Source organism: Pteronotus mesoamericanus, unplaced genomic scaffold (genome assembly GCF_021234165.1).
Source record: "Pteronotus mesoamericanus isolate MK-2021 breed Mesoamerican mustached bat unplaced genomic scaffold, CSHL_Meso_final scaffold_31, whole genome shotgun sequence".
NCBI classification, from domain to species: domain Eukaryota; kingdom Metazoa; phylum Chordata; class Mammalia; order Chiroptera; family Mormoopidae; genus Pteronotus; species Pteronotus mesoamericanus.
The window spans coordinates 21,672,662-21,694,231 of NW_026555312.1; the positions used below are offsets into that span (position 1 = coordinate 21,672,662).

The 21,570-nt window shown below is 37.5% G+C and overlaps 1 protein-coding gene across 1 annotated transcript in view; it reads right to left on the bottom strand.

Moving 5' to 3' along the window:
• The window catches only part of F13A1 (coagulation factor XIII A chain), a 189,041-nt gene extending 168,863 nt beyond the window's left edge, over nucleotides 1-20,178 (bottom strand). Inside the window, exons 1-2 of the mRNA XM_054591918.1 lie at nucleotides 20,105-20,178; nucleotides 18,109-18,264 (exon numbers count right to left, since the gene is read on the bottom strand). Of these exons, the coding sequence (XP_054447893.1) occupies nucleotides 18,109-18,238 (130 nt within the window). The 5' untranslated portion in view covers nucleotides 18,239-18,264; nucleotides 20,105-20,178. The remainder of the gene's footprint in view (nucleotides 1-18,108; nucleotides 18,265-20,104) is intronic.
• Nucleotides 20,179-21,570: the final 1,392 nt, after the last annotated feature.

Consider the following 21,570-nt stretch of genomic DNA (forward strand, 5'->3'; position numbering starts at 1 on the left):
CTGAAATTAAAAAAATACTCCAGAAGGAATCAACAGCAATTAGATGATATAAAAGAACAAATCAGCAATCTGGGAGATATAGTACTGGTAATCACCCAATCAGAATAGGAAAAATAAAAAATAAAAAAGAGGATAGTTTAATGGGACAACATAAGCATACTAATATTCACATTATAGAAATCCCAAAAGGAGAAGAGAGTTAAAGGGAAAAAAACCTATTTGAAGAAATAGTGCCTGGAAACTTCCCTAATTTGGTGGAGAAAACAGACAACCCAATCCAAGAGTCTCAAAGAGTCCTAAAAAAGATAAATCCAAAGAGACTCACACCAGACACATAATAATTAAAAATGTCAAAGTTAAAGAGAGAATCTTAAAAACAGCAGGAGTAAAACTGCTAAAGTACAAAGGAACCCCCATAAAACTATTAGCTAATAGTTCAGCAGAAATTTGCAGGCCAGAAGGAAGTGACATTATATTCAAAATAATTGAAGTGTAAAGCTTACAAGGTAAAACCTACATACAAGAATACTCTAATCAGCAAAGTTATTATTCAGAATTGAAGGACAGTTTCCCAGACAAGCAAAAGCTAAAGGAGTTCATCACCACTAAACCGGCATGATAAGAAATGTTAAAGAGACTTTTCTAAGTGGAAAAGAAAGGCCAAAACTAGTGGAAAATATCTGAAAGAAAAAAATTTCACTAGTAAAGGAAAACATGGAGTACAAAGCTAATAGATCAATCACTTATAAAGCTAATATAATAATTACAACAAAAAGTAGTAAAATTATTTATATCTACAAGAATTAGTTAAGAAATACACATTCATGAAAATGGAAAATGTGATATGAAAAAGCATAAAATGTGAACGAGGTGAGAAAAATTAGTGCTTTTAGAATGCATTTGAACTAAAGCAACCATGAACTTAATATATACAGCTATATTCATAACTTATTATATATGAATCTCATAGTAACCGCAAACCAAAAAACTATAATAGACACACAAAAAAGAGAAAAATGAATCAAAATATAACATTAAAGAAAGTCATCAAATGAAAAGAGAAGAGAACAAGAGAATGAAAAGGAACAGAAAAGAACTACAAAAACAAACAGAAAATAAGATGGCAATAAGGGCATTCCTATCAATAATTATTTTAAATTTCAATGGACTAGATTCTCCAATCAAAAGACATACAGTAGCTGCCTACAAAATATTCATTTCAGACCTAAAGACACAGACTGAAAATGAAGGGATGGAATAAAGATTTTTAGTGCCAATAGAAATGATATGAAAACTTAGGCATCAATATTTACATTAGACAACATAAACTTTAAAACAAAGACTATAACAAGAGACAAAAAAAAAAAAAGGCATTACATAGTGATAAAGGGAAAAGTCCAACAAGAGGATATAACACTTGTAAACATCTATGTACCCAATATAGGAGTATGTAAATAAATACATAAAGCAAATATTAACAGACATAAAGGGAGAGATTAACAAGAATACAGTAAGAGTTGGGGACTTTAACATCCCACTTGTATCAATAGATAGGCCATCCAGATAAAAAATCTACAAGGAAACATTGGCCTTAAATGACACATTAGACCAGCTTGAAGTAAGAGATATATACAGAACATTCCATCACAAACAGTAGAATACATACACTTTTCAAGTGTTCATGGAACAGTCTTCAGTATAGATCACATGTTAGGCCACAAAACAAGTCTCAATAAATTTAAAAAGATTGAAATCACACCAAACATTTTTTAACCAAAAGGCATGAAATTAGAAAGCAATTCTAAGAAGAAAACAAGAAAAAAAAAGTGTATACAAGGAGGCTAAACAATATGCTACTACAAAACTAGTGAGTCGGAGGAGAGAAGATGGCGGAGGAGTGAATGGGAGTCACGCTGAACTCCTCCCAAGACCAAACTGGAATTGCGACTAAATAGTGGAGTAATCACCTGGAAAACAATGGAACGATAGCGGGAGAGGAGCCTTGGAGCCGCGGACAGTAGATTTGACTCTCACACATCCCCAATCAAAATTGCCCCAATCAAAAGACACAGGGTAGCTGAATGGATAAGAAAACATGACCCTCACATATGCTGCCTACAAGAGACCCACCTCAGAGCAAGAGACCTACACAGATTGAAAGTAAAGGGATGGAAAATAATATTCCAAGCAAATGGGCATGAGAAAACGGCCGGGGTTGCCATACTTGTATCAGACAAAGTAGATTTCAAAACAAAGGCCATAAAGAGAGACCCAGAGGGGCACTTTATAATACTGAAAGGAAAAATCTATCAAGAAGACATCAACATTGTAAACTTCTATGCTCCCAATATAGGAGCCCCCAAGTGTATAAAGAAATTGTTGGGTGACTTCAAAAAAGATATAGACAACAACACACTGATAGTAGGGGATTTCAACACCCCCCTGTCAAAAATGGACAGATCTTCCAAACAAAACATTAATAAAGATATTGTGGCGCAGAACGACACACTGAATCAAAGAGACTTAACTGACATATGTAGAAACTTACATCCCAAAGAAGAAAAATACATATTCTTTTCAAATGCTCATGGCAGTTTTTCAAAGATAGACCACATGATAGGACACAAAGCAAACCTCAGCAAATTCAGGAAAACTGAAATAATACCAAACTTTTTCTCGGACCACAAGGGCGTGAAACTGGAAATCAACCTCAAAGAGAAACTTCAAAACTTGCAAACTCATGGAGACTGAACAGTAGACTATTAAACAATGAATGGGTCAATAATGAGATAAGAGAAGAAATCACAAAATTTCTGGAAACAAATGAAAATGAACAGACAACGGTCCAAAACCTATGGGACACAGCAAAGGCGGTCCTGAGAGGGAAGTTCAGAGCAATACAGGCTTACCTAATAAAGATAGAAACATTTCAAATAAAAGACCTAACACTAGAACTTCAAGAACTGGAGAAACAACAACAAATAAATCCCAGAGCAAGTAGAAGGAAGGAAATAGTCAAGATTAGAGCACAACTGAATGACATAAAGACAAAAAGAACAATTCAGAGGATCAGCCAATCCAGAAGCTGGTTCTTTGAAAAGATAAATAAAATTGAAAAGCCTTTAAGCAGACTCATCAAGACAAAAAGGGAGAGGACCCAAATTAATAATATCAGAAACGAAAGAGGAGAAATAACAACTGATACCACAGAAATACAAAGGATTGTAAGAAACTACTATGAACAATTATATGCCAAGAAATTTGAAAATCTTGATGAAATGGACAAATTTTTAGAAAAGTATAATCTTCTAACACTGAAGGAGGCAGAAACAGAAAGCTTGAACAGACTGATAACAGCTGGGGAAATTGAAGCAGTAATCCAGAAACTCCCGGCACACAAAAGCCTTGGGCTGGATGGTTTCACAGGAGAATTGTACAAAACATTTAAGGAAGAGATAACCCTTGTCCTTCTCAAACTACTCCAAAAAATCCAAGAGCTGAGAAGACTCCCAGACTCTTTCTATGAGGCCAGCATCACCCTGATCCCAAAACCAGATAAAGACCCTACAAAGAAAGAAAACACAGGCCAATTTCGCTGATGAACATAGATGCTAAAATCCTCAACAAAATATTGGCAAACCGCATCCAGCCATACATTAAGAAGATTATCCACCATGATCAAGTGGGATTCATCCCAGGCATGCAGGGATGGTTCAATATACGCAAATCAGTAAATGTGATACATCACATAAATAAAAGAAAAGACAAAAACCACATGATCATCTCCATAGACGCAGAAAAAGCATTAGATAAGGTACAGCACCCATTTATGATCAAAACACTCAGCAAAATGGGAATAAATGAGGAATTCCTCAACGTAATAAAGGCCATATATGAAAAACCTATAGCCAATATCATACTCAATGGCCAAAAACTGAAAGCTTTCCCACTAAGATCGGGAACACGACAAGGATGTCCGCTCTCACCGCTTCTTTTCCACATCGTATTGGAAGTCCTAGTCACAGAGATCAGACAAGAGAAAGAGAAAAAAGGCATCCAAATAGGAAAGGAGGAAGTAAAGGTATCACTGTTTGCAGATGACATGATAGTGTACATAGAGAACCCTGTCGACTCTACCAAAAAACTCCTCAACCTAATAAGTGAATTTGGCAAAACAGCAGGATACAAAGTCAACATTCAGAAATAAGAGACATTTTTGTACACCAGCAATGAAATAGAAGGAGAAGAAATCAGAAAAAAAATACCATTCGATATAGCAAGAAGAAAAATAAAGTACCTAGGCATAAATTTAACCAAAGATGTAAAAGACTTGTATGCAGAAAACTATACAGAATTGAAGAAAGAAATTAAGGAAGACATAAATAAATGGAAGCATATGCAGTGCTCATGGATTGGAAGAATTAATATCATCAAAATGTCCATACTACCCAAAGCAATTTATAGATTCAAGCGCAATCCCTATTTAGATATCAATGATGTATTTCACAGAAATAGAACAGACATTTCAAAAATTTACATGGAACCATAAATGACCCTGAATAGCTGCCGCAATTTTGAGAAAGAAACACAGAGTAGGAGGGATCACAATACCAGACATCAAACTCTACTACAAAGCCACTATACTCAAAACAATCTGGTACTGGCACAAGAACAGACCCATAGACCAGTGGAACAGAATAGAAATCCCAGAAATAAGCCCAGGTCTCTATGGGCATCTAATATTTGACAAAGGGGGCAGAAGCATAAAATGGAGCAATAATAGCCTCTTCACAAATGGTGTTGGGAGAGCTGGACGGCTACATGCAAAAAATTGAAATTGGATCATCGGCTGACACCATACACAAAAATAAACTCAAGATGGATAAAAGACTTCAATATAAGTCGCAACACCATCAAAGTCCTCGAGGAGAACATTGGCAGGAAACTCTCAGATATCCCAAGCAGCAATTTTTTCACTGATATGTCTCCTAAAGCAAGGGACATAAAGGAAAGAGTAAACAAGTGGTACCTCATCAAAACAAGAAGCTTCTGCACGGCAAAAGAAAACATCAGCAAAATGAAAAGGGAGCCAACCATATGGTAAAATATATTTGCTAATGATACATCAGATAGAGGTTTGATATCCAAGATCTATAAAGAACTCACTCGATTCCACTCCAAGAAGACAAATGATCCAATCAAAAAATGGGCAAAGGACCTGGGCAGACGCTTTTCCAAGGAGGAGATACAGAGGTCCCATAGGCATTTGCAAGGATGCTCAGCATCACTAGCCATCAGAGAAATGTAGATCAAAACCACCATGAGGTACCACCTCACACCGGTCAGAATGGCCATCATAAACAGATCAACAAATAACAGGTGCTGGCGAGGCTGTGGAGAAAAGGGAACCCTAGTCCACTGTTGGTGTGAATGCAGACAGGTGCAGCCACTGTGGAAAGCAGTGTGAAATTTCCTCAGAAAGCTGAAAATGGAACTGCCTTTTGATCCAGTGATTCCCCTGCTGGGACTATACCCTAAGAACACCAAAATGCCAACACAAAAGAACCTATGTACCCCAATGTTCATAACAACACAATTTACCATAGCCAAGTGTTGGAAGCAACCTAAATGCCCCTCAGTAGATGATTGGATCAAAAAGTAATGGTACATATACACAATGGAATACTATCCAGCAGAAAGAAAAAAAGAACTACTAAACTTCGCAACAGCATGGATGGAACTGGAGAGCATTATGCTAAGTGAAATAAGCCAGGGGGTGAAAGACAAATACCATATGATCTCACCTATAAGCAGAACCTAAGCAACAATACAAAGATGCAAGGAAAATAAGACCAGCAACACTGAAAGGAAAAGAAATCAACAGAGACAAGAGGGTAGGAGGGAGGGGAGCGGGGACAAGGAAGGTAAGGGGAAAGTCAAGGAACATATAGCAAGGACTCATGGACAAAACCAAAAGGGAAGAGCTAAGGGAGGAGGGAGGGGGCAAGGGAAAGTGGTGGTGTGTTGGCAGAGTCAAATGTATTTGAAAAAATAAATTAAGATAAAATTAAAAAAAAGAAATAGTTACAAACCTCCGGTTATAAATAAGTCATGAGATGTAATGTACAGTATGGCAACTATAGTTAATACACTGCACTACATATTTGAAAGTTGCTAAGAGATATTTTAAAAGTCCTCATCACAAGAATAAAAATTTTTGTTAACTATGTACGGTAGCAGATGTTAACTAGACTTATTGTGGTGATCATTTCACTACATATACAAATATTGAGTCATTATGTTGTACACCTGAAACCAATATAATGTTATATTCAATTATACCTCAATAAAAAGTTATCTTTTTGGGAAAAAAATACCAAAGAAAAACCAAAAAGAAACTAGTGAATCAACAAAGAAATCAAAGAAGAAATAAAAAAAATGCATTGAGACAAATAAAATGAAAACATAGCTTTCCAAAATCTATGGAACATGACGAAAGCAGTCCTAAGGGGAAATTCTTAGTAACACAGGCCTACCTTAAGAAACAAGAGAAATTTCAAATAAATAATCTAACCTTAAACCTATAAAAGCTAGAAAAAGATAATAGAAGGAAGAAAATAACAAAGATCAGAGCAGAAACTAGTGAAATAGACAAAATAAACGATAGGAGATCAATGAAACTAAGAACAGGTTCTGTGGGGAAAAAAAATAAACAAAAGTGATTAACCTTTAGCCAGGCCCAACAAGAAAAAAGTAAGAGGGCCAAAATAAACAAAATCAGAAATGAAAGAGGAGAAGTGACAATTGACACCAGAGAAATACAAGGGATAACAAGAAAATAATGATCAATTATGTACCAACAACTTGGACAACCTAGACAAAATGGATGAATTCCTATCAACATACAATCTTCCAAGACTGAGTCAGGAGGAAATAGAAACCTGAACAGACCAATAATTACTAATGAAACCAAATCAATAATAAAAAAAAACCACATACAAAACAAAAGTCCAGAACAGGTAACTTCTCAGGTATCATTAAAGCAAACGTGTGAAGAAGAATTAATACCTAGCCTTCTCAAAATATTCCAAAAAAACTGAAGAAAGAATGCTCCCAAACTCACTCTGCAAAGCCACCATAACCCTGATACCAAGACCAGAAAAAGACACTAAAGAAAGAAAGGAAGAAAGAAGGAAAGAAGAAAGAAAGAAGAAAGAAAGGAAGGAAGGAAGGAAGGAAGGAAGGAAGGAAGGAAGGAAGGAAGGAAGGAAGAAAAAGAAAGAAAGAAAAGAAATAGAGAAAATTACAAGTCAATATCTCTGATGAACAGAGATGCAAAAATTCTCAACAAAACATTAGCTAACTGAATTTGACAGTACATTAAAAAGATCATACACCATGGTCAAGTGGGATTTATTTAAGATATACAAGGATGGTTCAATGTTTGCAGTTGATCAGTGTGATATTCCACACTAACAAAAAGAAAACACACATGAGCATCTCAATATGTGTAGAAAAACATTTGACAAAATTCAACATTCATTTATAATAAAAACTCTCAACAATGTGGAGATAGAAGAAATATGTACCTTAACATAATTAAGGTCATATATGACAAACCCACAACCAACACCATACGCAATGTTGAAAATCTGAAAACTTTCTCACTAGGATAAGGGACAAGACAAGAATGCTCACTCTCACCACTTTTATTTATATAGTATTGAATGTTCTAACCATAGCAATCAGATAAGAAAAAGAAATAAAAGAATTCAGGTGTAAAACTGTCAGTATTTGAAAATTACATGATACTACATATAGAAAATCTTAGATTCCTCCAAAAAGCTTTTGTAACTAATAAGTAAATTCAGTAAAGCTGAAAAATACAAAATCAATATGCAGAAACCTATTGCATTTCTATACATTAATAAAAAATATCAGAAAGAGAAATTTTAAAAATTATCTCATTTACAACTGCATCAAGAAAAGAATGTTTAACCAAGAAGGTGAAAGAACTGTTCTCTGAAAAGTATTAAATGTTGACAGAAGAAATTTAAGAAGACAAATATATGGAATGATACACTATGCTCTCTGATGTGAAGAACTAATATTGTTAAAAATGTTACCCAAAACGATCTGCCAATTCAATTCAATTACTATGAAAATATTATTTTTTTCACAGATCTAGAACAAATAACTGTAAAATTTAAATAGAACCACAAAAGATTCCAAATAGCCAAACCAATCTTGAGAAAGGAGTGGGTTGAAAGTATTATGTTCCCTGATTGCAAACTATAGTACAAAGTTGTAGTTAACAAAACAGCATGATACTGGCACAAAAACAGACATATAGATCAATGAAACAGAATAGAGAGCCCAGAAATAAACCCATGCTTGTATGGTTAAGTAATCTGTGACAAAGGAGACAAGAATATACAATGGGGAAAAGACTGTCTCTTCAAAAAATAGTGTTGGGAAAACTGGACAGCTATATGCAAAAAAAAAAAAAAAAAGGAAACTGGACCACTTACACTATATACAAAAATAAATACAAAATGAATTAAAGACTTAAAAAAATTGAAATCAAAATTCTTAGAAGAAAACATAGGCAGTCAATTCATTGACACCAGTCTTAGCAATAATTTTTTTTTAGGATATCTCTCCTTAAGAAAGGGCAACAGAAGCAAAAATAAACAAATGGAACCCCATCAAACTAAAAAGCTTTTGCACAGCAAAGGAAACATGAACAAAAGACAACCTATGAAATAAGATATGTGCAACACTGAAAAACAACCTAATATAAAAAATGAGCAAAATAGACAATTCTCCAAAAAAGACATACAAAGAAAAATACTGTAAGATTTCACTTGTATGTAAAATTTTAAAAACAAAACAAAAATAAATGGACTCATAAATACAGTGGACAAACTGATGGTTGCCAGAAGGGAAGAAAATGATGGATTGGGCAAAAAGGTGAAAACATTAAAAGGTACAAATTTCCAGTTATAAAATAAATAAGTTATGGGGATATAATGTACAGCATCAGGAATATAATCACTAATATAGTGACTTTTGACAGATGGTTGCTAGACATACCATGATGATCATTTTATAAAGTATGTAAATGTCAAATCACTATGTTGTACCCCTGAAACTAATATAATATTGTATGTCCACTATATTTTCATTTAAATAAAAAGGAAAGGAAGACCTGGAGAATCATAACCGCCCCAGTTTAAAAGGACATCATCTCCTTTCACCTAATCAGGCTTTCTTTTTTAGTACTGTGCCTTTCAATAATATTTCTTTAAAAAAATCTAAAATCCTAAATGCTCAGAAATGAGTTTAATCAGCTCTTCATTCATCAGCACCAATGAGAAAAATATAATGATATTTTAACCTCATAGAATTTCAGAGAGCAAAGGTACTTTGTGGACCATCTGGTCGACCTGCTATATGCTACATAAAATATATCCATGAAATCTCTAATAAGTAGGCTTCTAGCCTCCATCTTTACAGGGAACCCAACATCTCACAAAACAAATAGTTCATATTTAAACAAATCTAATTATTTGAAAAGTCCTCTTACCATGAACTGACATTAGTTTTCCTGTAATTCTCTTAACATGGAACCTGGTTCTAACTTCTGCGTAAATATAGAATACATTTTATTCATTTTACCTGTCATTATTGAGGTTTAAAGTAATAGTTCCTCTAAGTAAAACATTCTTTGTATCTTTATTCTTTAAGAAATTATTTCCATACCTTCTACTCATTATTCTGTTCTGGAATATATGTTTCATTTTATAAATTTATCTCTTGTACTATTTTCCCTAGATTTAAACACATTATTCTAGTTCTGGTTTTTCCAATGAAGAACAATGAGACCACTATATCTGTCAAAAGAAATAATATATTTCTATTAGTTCAGGTCAGGCTATCATTAGTGTTTTGAATACTTATTGTATTGTTGATTTAAATAAAGCATCCAGTAAAACAAAAGCCTTAAAAATACATTCCAATGTCATTTTAACCAGTAGTGGATTAAAATTCATTCTAGACCCTTATAAGTTACTAGATATGTTGCTATTTAGCCACATCTATTTATGCAATTTTTCCTCCTTTTTAGCTCAATTTTAAGGCCTTACACATACTAATATTACATTTTATCATATTAAATTTAGTTAATTGTTTCAAGTTCTGAAGATAATTTGAGAACCTAAGCATATATACTTAGTGTATTTAATATCTTTTCTAACTTCCTGTCTTCCAGAAGTTTTTATAAGTATGCTATTCTATATGACTTTCAAGACATGAATATAAATGATGATTAGGTCAGGGCCTAATCAATGTAAGTTAGGTAAATGCACAGTGGTACACTTAAAAACATGGAGAGATAGTTATGATATAGTGTCATAAATACTCTGATAAACGAAGTATAGGGTATTGGATGATGATTTCTAGAAGGTATAGGAGAGCCCTAACCCAGATTAGAGGAGATTAGGAAGCTTTCTGGAAGAAGTGAGGTATAAGCAATGGTCAGAAAGATGAGCAAGTTACACAGGTAGAGAGAGGTGTGGGGGAGAATATTTCAGGGAGAGGGGAGAATGAGTGAAGACTGGGACAAGAGAGTGCATGGTTCACTCAAAAAACTGATAGAAGATTGGTTGTCTAGAGTGCAGTAGTGGGATCGCAATGGCAGAATAAGAAGGAGCTGCTCATGCCAGGCTTGTAGGCCCTGTTAAGGAGTTCAGACTTTAATTAATTGCATTGGGGATCCAGTGAAGAATCTGAAATTGCAAACTGACATAATTACACACACACACACACACACACACAAATTTAAACTACTGCTAGTGACAGAGTGGAAAACATTGGATGATGACAGTCCTGGAGGCAGGAAGGTCAGCTGGGAGGCTGTCGCCGCATTCCAGCTGAGGGATGGGGTGAGTCTAGCCTGCCTGTAGAAAATAGATGCACTGATTCTGGAGAACTACCAGGATTTGCTTCACCTCTTCTCATACCCACCCCATGATAATATGTCCCTGAGAATGAGTAGGTTAGCTTAAGGCCTTGGTTTCTCAAGCAGCTCTGCCTGAAGGGAAAAAATAAAGCCAGAGAGGGAAATTGAAGTATATCTTTGGTATCTATAGTTCTCATTGGTTCTAGTTCTTACTGCAAAAGAAAACCCTGGATTTCCAGTTCTATACCCCAGTCTAATGAACCTGCTTAATGTCGAGTGACTGACCATCCCAAGATCATGTAGTGCAGTGCTAGTTCTATGGGATATTTGTAGGTATTTCAATAATTAAGAGTTTTGTGATTAAACCAATTTGGGAAATGCTGGTTTTAATCAAGATTAATCAGGATCCCTGTGAGATTTATGTGGGACTTTAATATGCTACTGTATATTGCAAATCTCCTATGAGTACAATATTTTCCAAATTTAAATAACTGTGGAAACTACTTTTGTGGAGTGTTTTACAGAATATGTTTTAGGAGATGTTTCACTATTTACTAACTTTGCAAACTTAAAAAGTTATTTAATCTTTCTGAGCCTAGTTTCCTTATTTTTGAAAAGGCAACAAAATATCTTAAAAGGTTGGTATAAGTATTAAATAAAAAAAATGAATGTAAAGTGCTTTAGCACAATGTCTGGCAACAAGTAAATTCTCAATATTTGTATTATATAATTATTGTTGTTATTAGTAGAGATAGAGTAGCCTAATGGATAAGAGTATGGATTCTGGAGCCAGGCTGCCTAGACTCAAATCCCAACGTGGACATTTACTATCTTTGTGATTTTGGACAGTTACATAAACTTCCTGTGCATCAATTTCCTAATATGAAAAATGGGGGTTGTGTGGAACTAAATGAGAAAGTACTCTGTTTTCTGAGCTGACAGTCTTCCTTTCCTTTTTTTGATTTTTTGTAAGTAGATGGAATTATTCTGCTTCTGATTCCCAGAACATATTTTTTCTTTAAAAAGAAAAACAGCCTGTTATTATTAATCATTTGGTATTACCTTAATATAGATGATTTTGTTTGTGGATCTGTAAGCCCCTTGAGGGCCAGACTCTGTCTTAATCATCTTGTTATGCCTGGGGCAATGTGCAGAACTTCCTCAGCAAATTTGCCACTTTTTACTTTCAACAAATTTAACACCTGGAAAATTGAGCTTTAAGTTGGTTATTCATTTTAAAATAGGTTATTCCATTTACCATAGCATTAACCATAGGAGTCTTTTCAATGATTTATTAGACAATTCATTCTCAAAACATGCCAGTTTCAGAACTGTGTATATATACTGCTGACAATGGTAATGTGGGGTTTTATAACATGGGATCTTCAGACCAGCAGTTTTGTTTCAAATTGGAATGAAAGTGCCATGTTCTTATAGCCCATTTATACAGCTTATAACAAAGGGTAAGCAAAAAAATATTAATGAATCCCTTTAAGTATAAAAAAGTAAGTCCCCTGGAACCTATATAATTTTATTAACCAATGTTACTGCAATTCAATAAAAATTTAATAAAAATAAACAAATAAGTAAATTAATAATAAGCCCCCTAAAATAAATCTCATTTTTTCTAGTATTTAATAATGAAAACAAACATATTATAAATATATAAAGTTTTAAAAAATAATGTAATTTATATTGCTATGTATGTGACAATATTTAATTAAAAAATGTAGTTTCTAACATGTTATTTTTTCCAAGTGATCTTTTTATTCTCTATTTTAATATCCCTTTAAGTCAATGCCTTCAGGAAGAAAAAGAAAAAACTCACAGGAAATCACAGTGGTGCTCTATGTAGGGGAAAACTAAGGCAATGGTAAGTAGAATTTCTCTGTATAAGCTCTTAAAAGTCCATATTAAAATAATTTAAGCTAAGAAAAATATTTCATTTAAAAATGAAATGACTAAAATATGAAAGGTTAAAAGCTGGATGATGAAATCAAGAGTTTAAAGAAATAATGTTCTAGACTGTAGTCAAGTTTATAAGACACACAATTTATCCTTCAGAAAAGGGCAATGGCACCCACACTGCCCTCACTCTATGTCATCTCCTAAATCTATGGACATAGATGTACTAGGGTTTGCTCCAATATTGGGGCATGAGCCAATACCACTGATTGAACAACACTTCTTTCATTGCTCATGGAGAGTGACCCATGGATCAAGTTAGGCATAGATTTATTTACAAATATAATTTTTTTTGTTTGTTCGTTTTTCTTAGTGTTGCCACTTCCTACCAAGTAGGCACTTGGTATACATCTGTTAAGTGAGCATATTGATTTTTGCTTTGTTTATTGCTTAACAAAACATAGTTTAGATTGAAAGAGCTTTCTCATCACCCAAGCTCCATTTCCCACAAACAGGAAATTAATTTGCTTCTCCCTGTCCAAGTCCAATTCCTGGCAAAATGGAGCAACTCATTGCTAAGCTACTTTTTTGTTTTTTAGAGAAATATTGTAGCTGGAAACTTGGCAGCTCACTCTTTCAAAGTGACAGCTAAAAAAAAAAAGAAAGTCTACCTAACACAATTTAGCCTAATTCTAAACACATCAGAAAATGTACTGTTAAAAAAAAATCTCTTCACATGAGCCAGCTGCCTCCTCATCCTCCTACCCTTTCCTTAATATGTAAAAAGTGGATTGTATTCTCCTTAGGTTACACAAATACTCTTCAGAGAATGATTATACCTGTCATGGATGGAATCTTGAAATAACTTAAATGTTTAAGTTCACATCCTAGGAATTCCCAAGTGAATTGAATTCTCAATGCCATTTAAAAAATATTATTTCCAAAGTATAGAAATATATACCATCCATGAGGAAATAGATCTGTTTTTTGTGAAAACAACAAGATAAAGTTTCTTTTCTTATATTTCTTTTGGATAGCCATAATTTTAAAGTATTATTAACTAGAATGATTAAAAACATTATCTTAAACAGCATAGTGTTTTTTAAATGTTGCTATTAAAACTGTCCTGCACCTAAAATGCATAAGACATATTCAGCTGTTTAGAGGAAACTAGAATAAGAAAAACGAGGCTAACAGCCTCTCCGGGGACTGAAGTCTCTCTGGTCAATTTTTTTCTATCCCAAAGTATCTCAATTGCCTTCAAATGCATTTCCTTCACCCCATTTTTTCCTCATGGAGTGATTTCCCTTTATAATAAATGATTCTGATTATGTCATTCTGTTATTTAGAATCCTTTTCAAGCAGGAGGAAAGGTAAGTCTTTGATGTGATCCCTGCCTACTTGTCTCAGGCTCATCTCCCTCTCTTGTCCTCACTACTTGATATACAGTGTTCCCTATGCTAGAAATGCTATTCCGTGCACGTGTCTGCCTAAAACAACTTTATTCATCTTCCTCACCTTCTTTCCTGCTCCACTGGCACCACTAGTCATTCCTTTAACTTGTTTCATCTACTAGGTAGAGAGTTGCTTGAGGACAGGGACTGACTTATTCATCTTTGTGTCCCCAGAGAGAGTGTGGCATAGTTCCTGACACATAGGTAGTAATCACTAAGTGTTTTTCCTTAAACCAACTGAAAAAATAAACTTGCTCTATGCAACATCGTTTCTTAATCACACCTTGAATGCCTTTCTTGTTCTTTCAATAACCTTGAATCCAGAGAAGTTTACTCTGTACAAATGGCAAATTAATCATTAACCAGTTAATTAGTTGATTCAGTTCTGATATGGAGTAGTAGGAGGGAGGAAATGCTCAGAAAGATACAAAACCCCACTGACCTAATAAAGACTAGATTCTGCCTGCATTTGATTTTTAAAAATAGGTCCAGACTTGCTTTGCAGTTTGAATTCTGTGCATTAGACCTGTCAAATAAGTGTTAACATTTACTGCTGCAAATGATCACCTATTGTTAATACCTCAGAGTAAAACCAACCTGAGAATATAAAGTTGTGTTCCAGAGAATTACATCTCCTGCTAAAATAACCTTTGAGATAAGAACACTGTAGAGAAATTTTCAGAAACACTAACTGTGTGTGCAGAACAATCTATTAGAAATAGTTGCAAATTCAAACAGTCTGAAGCTATTTTCACATACTTTTCTCAGCTCTAATGGAGTTCAGAGGAAGGTATTAAGGATCCTTGAAAACACATGGACATCAAACCCCACTGCTGACTGACTGGTCCCATGGCTAGGGTTCCACGGTCACCCCAAATATTCCTGTTTTTCTTAAATACTGTGCTGCTGTATGGGAGGAACCTTACTTAAGTTTATACATTTTGAGTATTTGGCTAAAATAATTCTTAGCCAAGTAATTATGAAAGCTGTGAATTAAAGGTATTATACCCACCTCCTTAATATATATTATATGCATTTCCTGTCATAGGATTATTCGAAATGAAAAATCTACCATTTTCCCCCTTTTCTCTGCTTGTTTCTCTGCCTTTCTTGGTCAATTTTACAAGAGCAGCTTGCTTTATGGACATTTTAGAAAAAGACTCCATTTAAATAAATGAGAAGAAAGAGTCCGATTTGGGCTTTGTGTTCCTGGAGCCAAAGTCATGTTCTGATAAGGGGATCAGGGAGCTATAAGTCCTCTTGGAGGCCACTAGTGGCCACTCAGTGAATTGCAAGAAGGTGGCATTTAAACACATGACTGCCTTATCAGGGATGATATGGGGGAGAAATTGGTATATTTAGTGCCAGAAAACCCTTTAACACAATTAAACAGAAATTTGAAATGCAAAAGAAAATTAGGAGATAGACCTATTTGATCAGATGGTTTACATGCTGTTTTTTTTTTTTTTTTTTGTCTTACTCATCTGGGACTTAATACTATGATTCATGGGTTCAGGGACCCTCCTACCCTCAAAGAATGTAGCACTTAGCTCATCTGTGTGAGAAATATTAAATTAATTCATGTTTATAAAATCTAGACGCTCTTATTAATAATAGGATCCTAATGACTCTTGGGCTGATGACTGATGGGTCATCTAATTCTCAAGTGACTGACTGTTCATTCATTCTACAAATAATCATTGGATCCTCATACTCCTATGTCAGGGCCTGTAATAAGTATCCCAGAATGTCAGTTAGGTTATGGGCATATGACTACCAAGCAACTAATGACAGATTTTTCAAAACAATTTAGTTCAAAATAGTTCCCACCCCAGCCTCCAAAAATAAACAAAAAACAATAAAACCAGGTTCTTTTTCAATTGATCTCACTGCTTAAGTTCTCTGGCAGTTTTGATTTCTTAGTGACAACATTTTGTTCAGGTTTCAGATACACAGGGACTCCAGGCTCTACACATTTGCCTTAGAAGCTGGAGTGGGCTCCTGACCATGTAGAGGTATGATAATTGATGTGCTAAATAAATGAGCATTTATCAGTTATGTGGTATGGGTCAGGAACTCTCACAAGCACTAGTCATTTGATCTTCATAACAACCATGAGGTAAGTATTGTTTCTATTTGCTTATGGAAAAACTGAGGCTTGGGACAGTTACATGACTTTGTCTGAGCCCCAGGATGAGTGAGTGGCAGATGTGGAACAGGAACCCAGGCCTTCTGAGTCCTGGTCCAGTGGGCTTTTGGCCACACCTTGCTGTCTTTGCGCAGCTTCACAGTTCTCCTCAGTGAAAGAACCTGAGCCTCTCTCTCCGTTCTCTCTGCCTACTTCTTCCATCACTCTTCCCTGGGGCCCAGGGTCTCTTCTGTCATAGAGGAATTTTGCTAGAAAGCTGCATACATCAAGGTAACCTGCTTGATAATTTGACACCTGCACACTTTCCAATTTATTTGTATTCTTAAAACACACACACACACACACACACACACACACACACACACACACAGACTGCTGCACTGGGCAATGAAGGAATTGGACATCAATTGCTTACTTTGTCCTCAATTTCCTAACCTATAATAAAGGGATTTAGATGAGTTGATTAGCAAATCTGTTTAAACTCAGTTCTGTGGCTCTAATGGTGGAGTTTTAGAGAGTGCAGCATTCACTGGTACAGAGAGCTCAGAACCACACATTTACAAGTTCGTCTTGCTTCCTCTACTAAACTGAAGATGCCCTATGTTTTGTGAGCCACCTCCTCCAAATTTGGATGGTGTCTGATGGATGGCAGTGAATATCTCTCTGTTTTCACAATTGGATATCAAATCATCTAGACACAAGGTAGCACAGTCAAAGCCGTCCACAGTATCCAGGTGGTGTTCTGACTTGCTGCCCTGTGGGGATCAGCACTGTCCTTACCTTTGTTTTCAATAGTGGGTCTCTTTCTGATGAGGCAGCTTAACTGCACGGTGACCTTGGGTCCTACCCCAACAAGTAGGAGCTTACCCCCGAGTGAAACCTAGCACTGAGCACCCTCAGGAGCAAAAGTGGGTCTTGGTACTTGTGTGCTGCTGACAAAAAGTGCTCCTTGCTAGATACCATTCAGAGACCTGAGCCTGCATGTTCCTGCCTGGCCAAGTGAATGGTGTCTGTGTCACCAAGCACCACTGGCACCTGGGCCCTGTCACAGCTGACAGGGCTGAGAGGAGGTCAGACGCTGGCAGCTGCTTCCAGAGCAGATCCCTCGAGATTGGCAGAGGCAAGAGCAGAAAAAGCAGCTTGCCTCGCTGGCTCTCCAGGCCACTCTGGAGAGACATAGAGGGCTTCCATCTCCATTACTGTCAGAGTCTGGCATCTCTTGTCAGCTCTGAAATTCACAGCCATGGATAGAAAATAGAGGAGGGAAGAGGGAGAAGGAAGGAGGTCAAGCCAGACAATCAAAACAGCCACAATATTTAGAAAGTGGAAACTTCCAGCTAGAGGACATTCTTAAAAACAGAATAGTAGGACTGGAAGAGGCCTCAATAAATCAGCGCCCTTGTTTCGTAGAGGTAACTTCCCTGAGATTACTAAACTATTAAGTGGCAGAACTGGGGCAATAATCAGGTCTTTGGTACTTTTACCACTCAAAAGAGAGTTTTGGAGGCCTTTCTTTAAAACCAGAGACTGGTCGGGGGTCCTCTTCTAGGGGAGCTCAGTGGAGACATGCGGTGTTGACCCAGCACCATGGGGAGGAGGGACCAGGCCAGCTGTGCCTTGGCTGAAGGTGCCGGTACCTTGCAGGTTGACGCCTCGGGGCACCAGGCCCTGCAGCTCCATAGTGGGGGGGTCGTTCTCTTCGGCATTGGAGTTGTTGGGGGGGACAGCTCTCCTGCCTCCAAAGGTGGTCCTGGGGGTCTCTGACATGGTCAGTTTTACAAGCTCCTTGGAAGCTAAAAAAGGAGGCATAGAAAAGAGTTACATTTGACACAAGGGTTCAAAAATAGAGAAGGAAGCATAACTGTGCATGATAGCACCTGAGCAACACATTCTGAATTTCATGTAAATAAAAACTGAAAAGTGGCAATAAGGATTACTCTAATAATAAAGTAGAGTTCTTCAAGAATCTTGGGAAGATTTATCAAACATATGGAACGCAGAAGAAAAGGGGTTGATTAGAAGAAATGAAAACTGTAAAAGATTTTGGGGAGCAAGTTTTCTTTCTCATTACTCTTAAGGCAATATTTTTGTAAGAAATGTTTACTGTTGTGTATAGGTACACATGCCCATTTTACATGGACTTATAAGGCCTAAGTTCTTTTGAAGAAAACTCAGACAGCCATGTACAGATAAGTGGAGTCTTCCCCAGCATTTGTGTTTGCAATTTCCTTCAACCCATATTGATTGAGGGTGCATATGGACCAGACTGTGGTCTGGACACTTGGGATATATCAAAAATAAGACAGAAGGATTCATGCCTTAGAAAGCTTCTGGTCTAGTAGGGGTTAGGATCCAGCCCAACAGAATTCATACGTAAACTCAGTAGGGTGAGAAAGTGGTAACTGTTTAGGAACCAGGACAGAAGGAACAGGATAAGAGTGATGGAGTTTCGGTTGGTGAGAAGGAGACACATCACAAATTAAATAGGGCTGTAAATAGCCCATTCTCTAAATTTACTTGGTCAGTGGGGTTGACAGTGCCCTGGCTCCAAGCCTGCTTCCCCTTCCTTTGGAATTTGTGCAGGCAAAGAGCCAGTGTGAACACCACACACCTTACTGTCAGGGCCTAGTAATTACTGCTTGTTGACCAACTGACCAAATGAAGGGAGACTTTGTTTCTGGTCCCAGTGAAGTGTGCCCTTGATCACCTGGATTACTCAATCAAGACTCCTGGTGATTTGGTTGTTTTAAAAAACAGACACACCCTCAAAAGATGAGGAGCTACCATTACAGAGGCAACTAGAAGAGATTGTTCCAGAAACATGTTAAAAAAAGGCAACACAGCGGGAGACAAAAGAACCACTTCTTCAGGTATTTGGTCTTGAGAGAAGACAGCACTGTTTGGAAGTATACAATCTGAACAAGTATCCATAAATAGCTACAGACACATTTATAGACAGTCTCTAGTGAACTAGGGAGACAGGGAAGGAGAAGAGAGAAAAGGGTTAAGGATGGAGAGAAGGCATGAAATGACAGACCTCTGGTGGAGAACAGCAAGGGTAGGCTATGGGGTCATGGTGGGGAGGGAATGGTTTGGGAGAGAAGAACACAGAACTATGCAACTATGCAGTAGCCTGTTGGGAGAGAGAACTCACAAAGCAGAGAACTGGGGAGTCTGTCCAGGTGGACAGAAGCTTCCCCTTCTCCCAGGTCTGAGGGACGGGAAGGTGCTTAAGTTCAGTCCTTCATGGCAATGCAGCCAAGCAGGTGTTCTTATCTGGCCCTACCTCACCCTGTCTTCAACCATTTGTGTCCCTTCTCCGTAGTCTGCTCCCCCGAGGAAGATCCCCAATACCCCTACTCCCATTAAGTGGCCTTCTTAGCAAGCAGTGCCTTCATGAAAGCTTCATGGAATGCCTGAGAGAAGTCCCACCTAGAAGAGTGTCTGGGTAAATGTGGGGTTAGGGACCAAGAGTGGGGGAAATGAACAAGTGGGGCTGCCTTGGACCCCCAACCCCTGGCACTCCCAGAAGCCCCCTGAGGGACCCTGTTTCAGGGGCATAGACACAGCAGGCCCTGGGCAGCCTCTGGGTACAGGGCTCTGGCTATGCTGGTGGAAGGGACAGCTGCTTACCTGCAGTCCCCTCCTGAGGTGTCCTAGCACGGGCTGGCTTTGTGCGTCTCTAGGGTACTTCCTCAAAAGGACACAGAAAAAACAGACAAGAAAGTTGGCTCTTAAATAACTTCCTAACAGCTCCCTCCCTCTCTCCCATCCCACAGGGTTTTCTCCTCCCCTTTCTTGACAGCTGGAGAAAGTGAGCCTCTTCTGGACTTTTTATTTACTTCTTCTGTCCTGCTCTGTTATTCTGGCAGGCACTATTCCTCCCACCCTTGGCCCCCTTACTCTCAATTTCCTAACCCAACTTCTCCCCATCTTCCCCACCTCAAGTTGTGCCTCTCCCTTCTCACTTGCTGGCTGGAAGGACCAGCTAATGACCCTGTAGTGCCCCACACCCCACCCTCTTCCCTTGGGTGAGGAGGGCTGGAAGGGTCTAGAGTTTTGCCATCCAGGTTAGTGGGGCTTGGCAGAAAGGAAGGTGTGCACTTCTGCAGACAGCTCACAGACAGCTGTGACCATGCATACAGCAAGAATAATGTGTCTTTTTTTGTATAAATAAAGCTGAGAGACATGGTCTGTATTCTTGAACCACCCATGGGAGCCACGGCCACCACCTAACCACAGACTTCCTGTAGGAGGGGGTGCCCAGCTGGAGGGAAAATGAGTAAATACTTTTAAGAGTGCCACAAAAATTAGAAAATTGCACTATTTTTGGAAAATTATTTTGGTTTATCTCAAATAATTGGAAAAAAAGAAATTTTTTTTCTAAAATTTTCCATTTGTCTTCTGAGTCTTCGTATCTCTAAATACTACTCTTTTCAGTCATGGCCATTTATAACCTTCTTTTACTGTTTCCAAATTTCTGGCCCTGCTACTTAGTCTAATTTTGCGAGTGGCAGTGGAGAGACGGTGGCGGGGGGTGGGGGAGAGAGAGAGAGAGGCACCATTTGTTATACAATCTCTCAATTTTCTGCTACCAAATCTATGAACTTACCTGCAACCTTACAAATCTTTTTCCTCTTTCTTCCTGTTACTAACATGGGAATGATTCACACACCCCTGTCTGTGGCCAAGTATGCCCCTAGGTGCCCCATTTGCTCTTCTTCTCCAGGCCTTGCTGTGCTGCCCAGGAGTACATCCATTCTGCCTCCTGAGTCTCTAACTCCTGCCCTCTAGCTGCTGCTTCCCATCAGCATGCACACAACTTGAAGTTAAGTCTCTGAAAGAGTTTTGAAACCCTTCTTCATCCCACATCCACCCAGCCCTTGTTCCTCTTTTTCTTCCTCTTCATTGCATGTTTCTTCAACTTGGCTCTGGTCTCCATCATTCTGCTGAAACTGTAGGTCATCATTCAATGGCCTGAGCTAAATCCAAAGGACAGGATTCAATTCTCAGTTACTTAACCTTTGGAAGCACTGAACTCCAGTGCCCACTCTAGGTGTGAAGGCCATTTTCCCTGGCTTCTAAGACACTGCACTCTC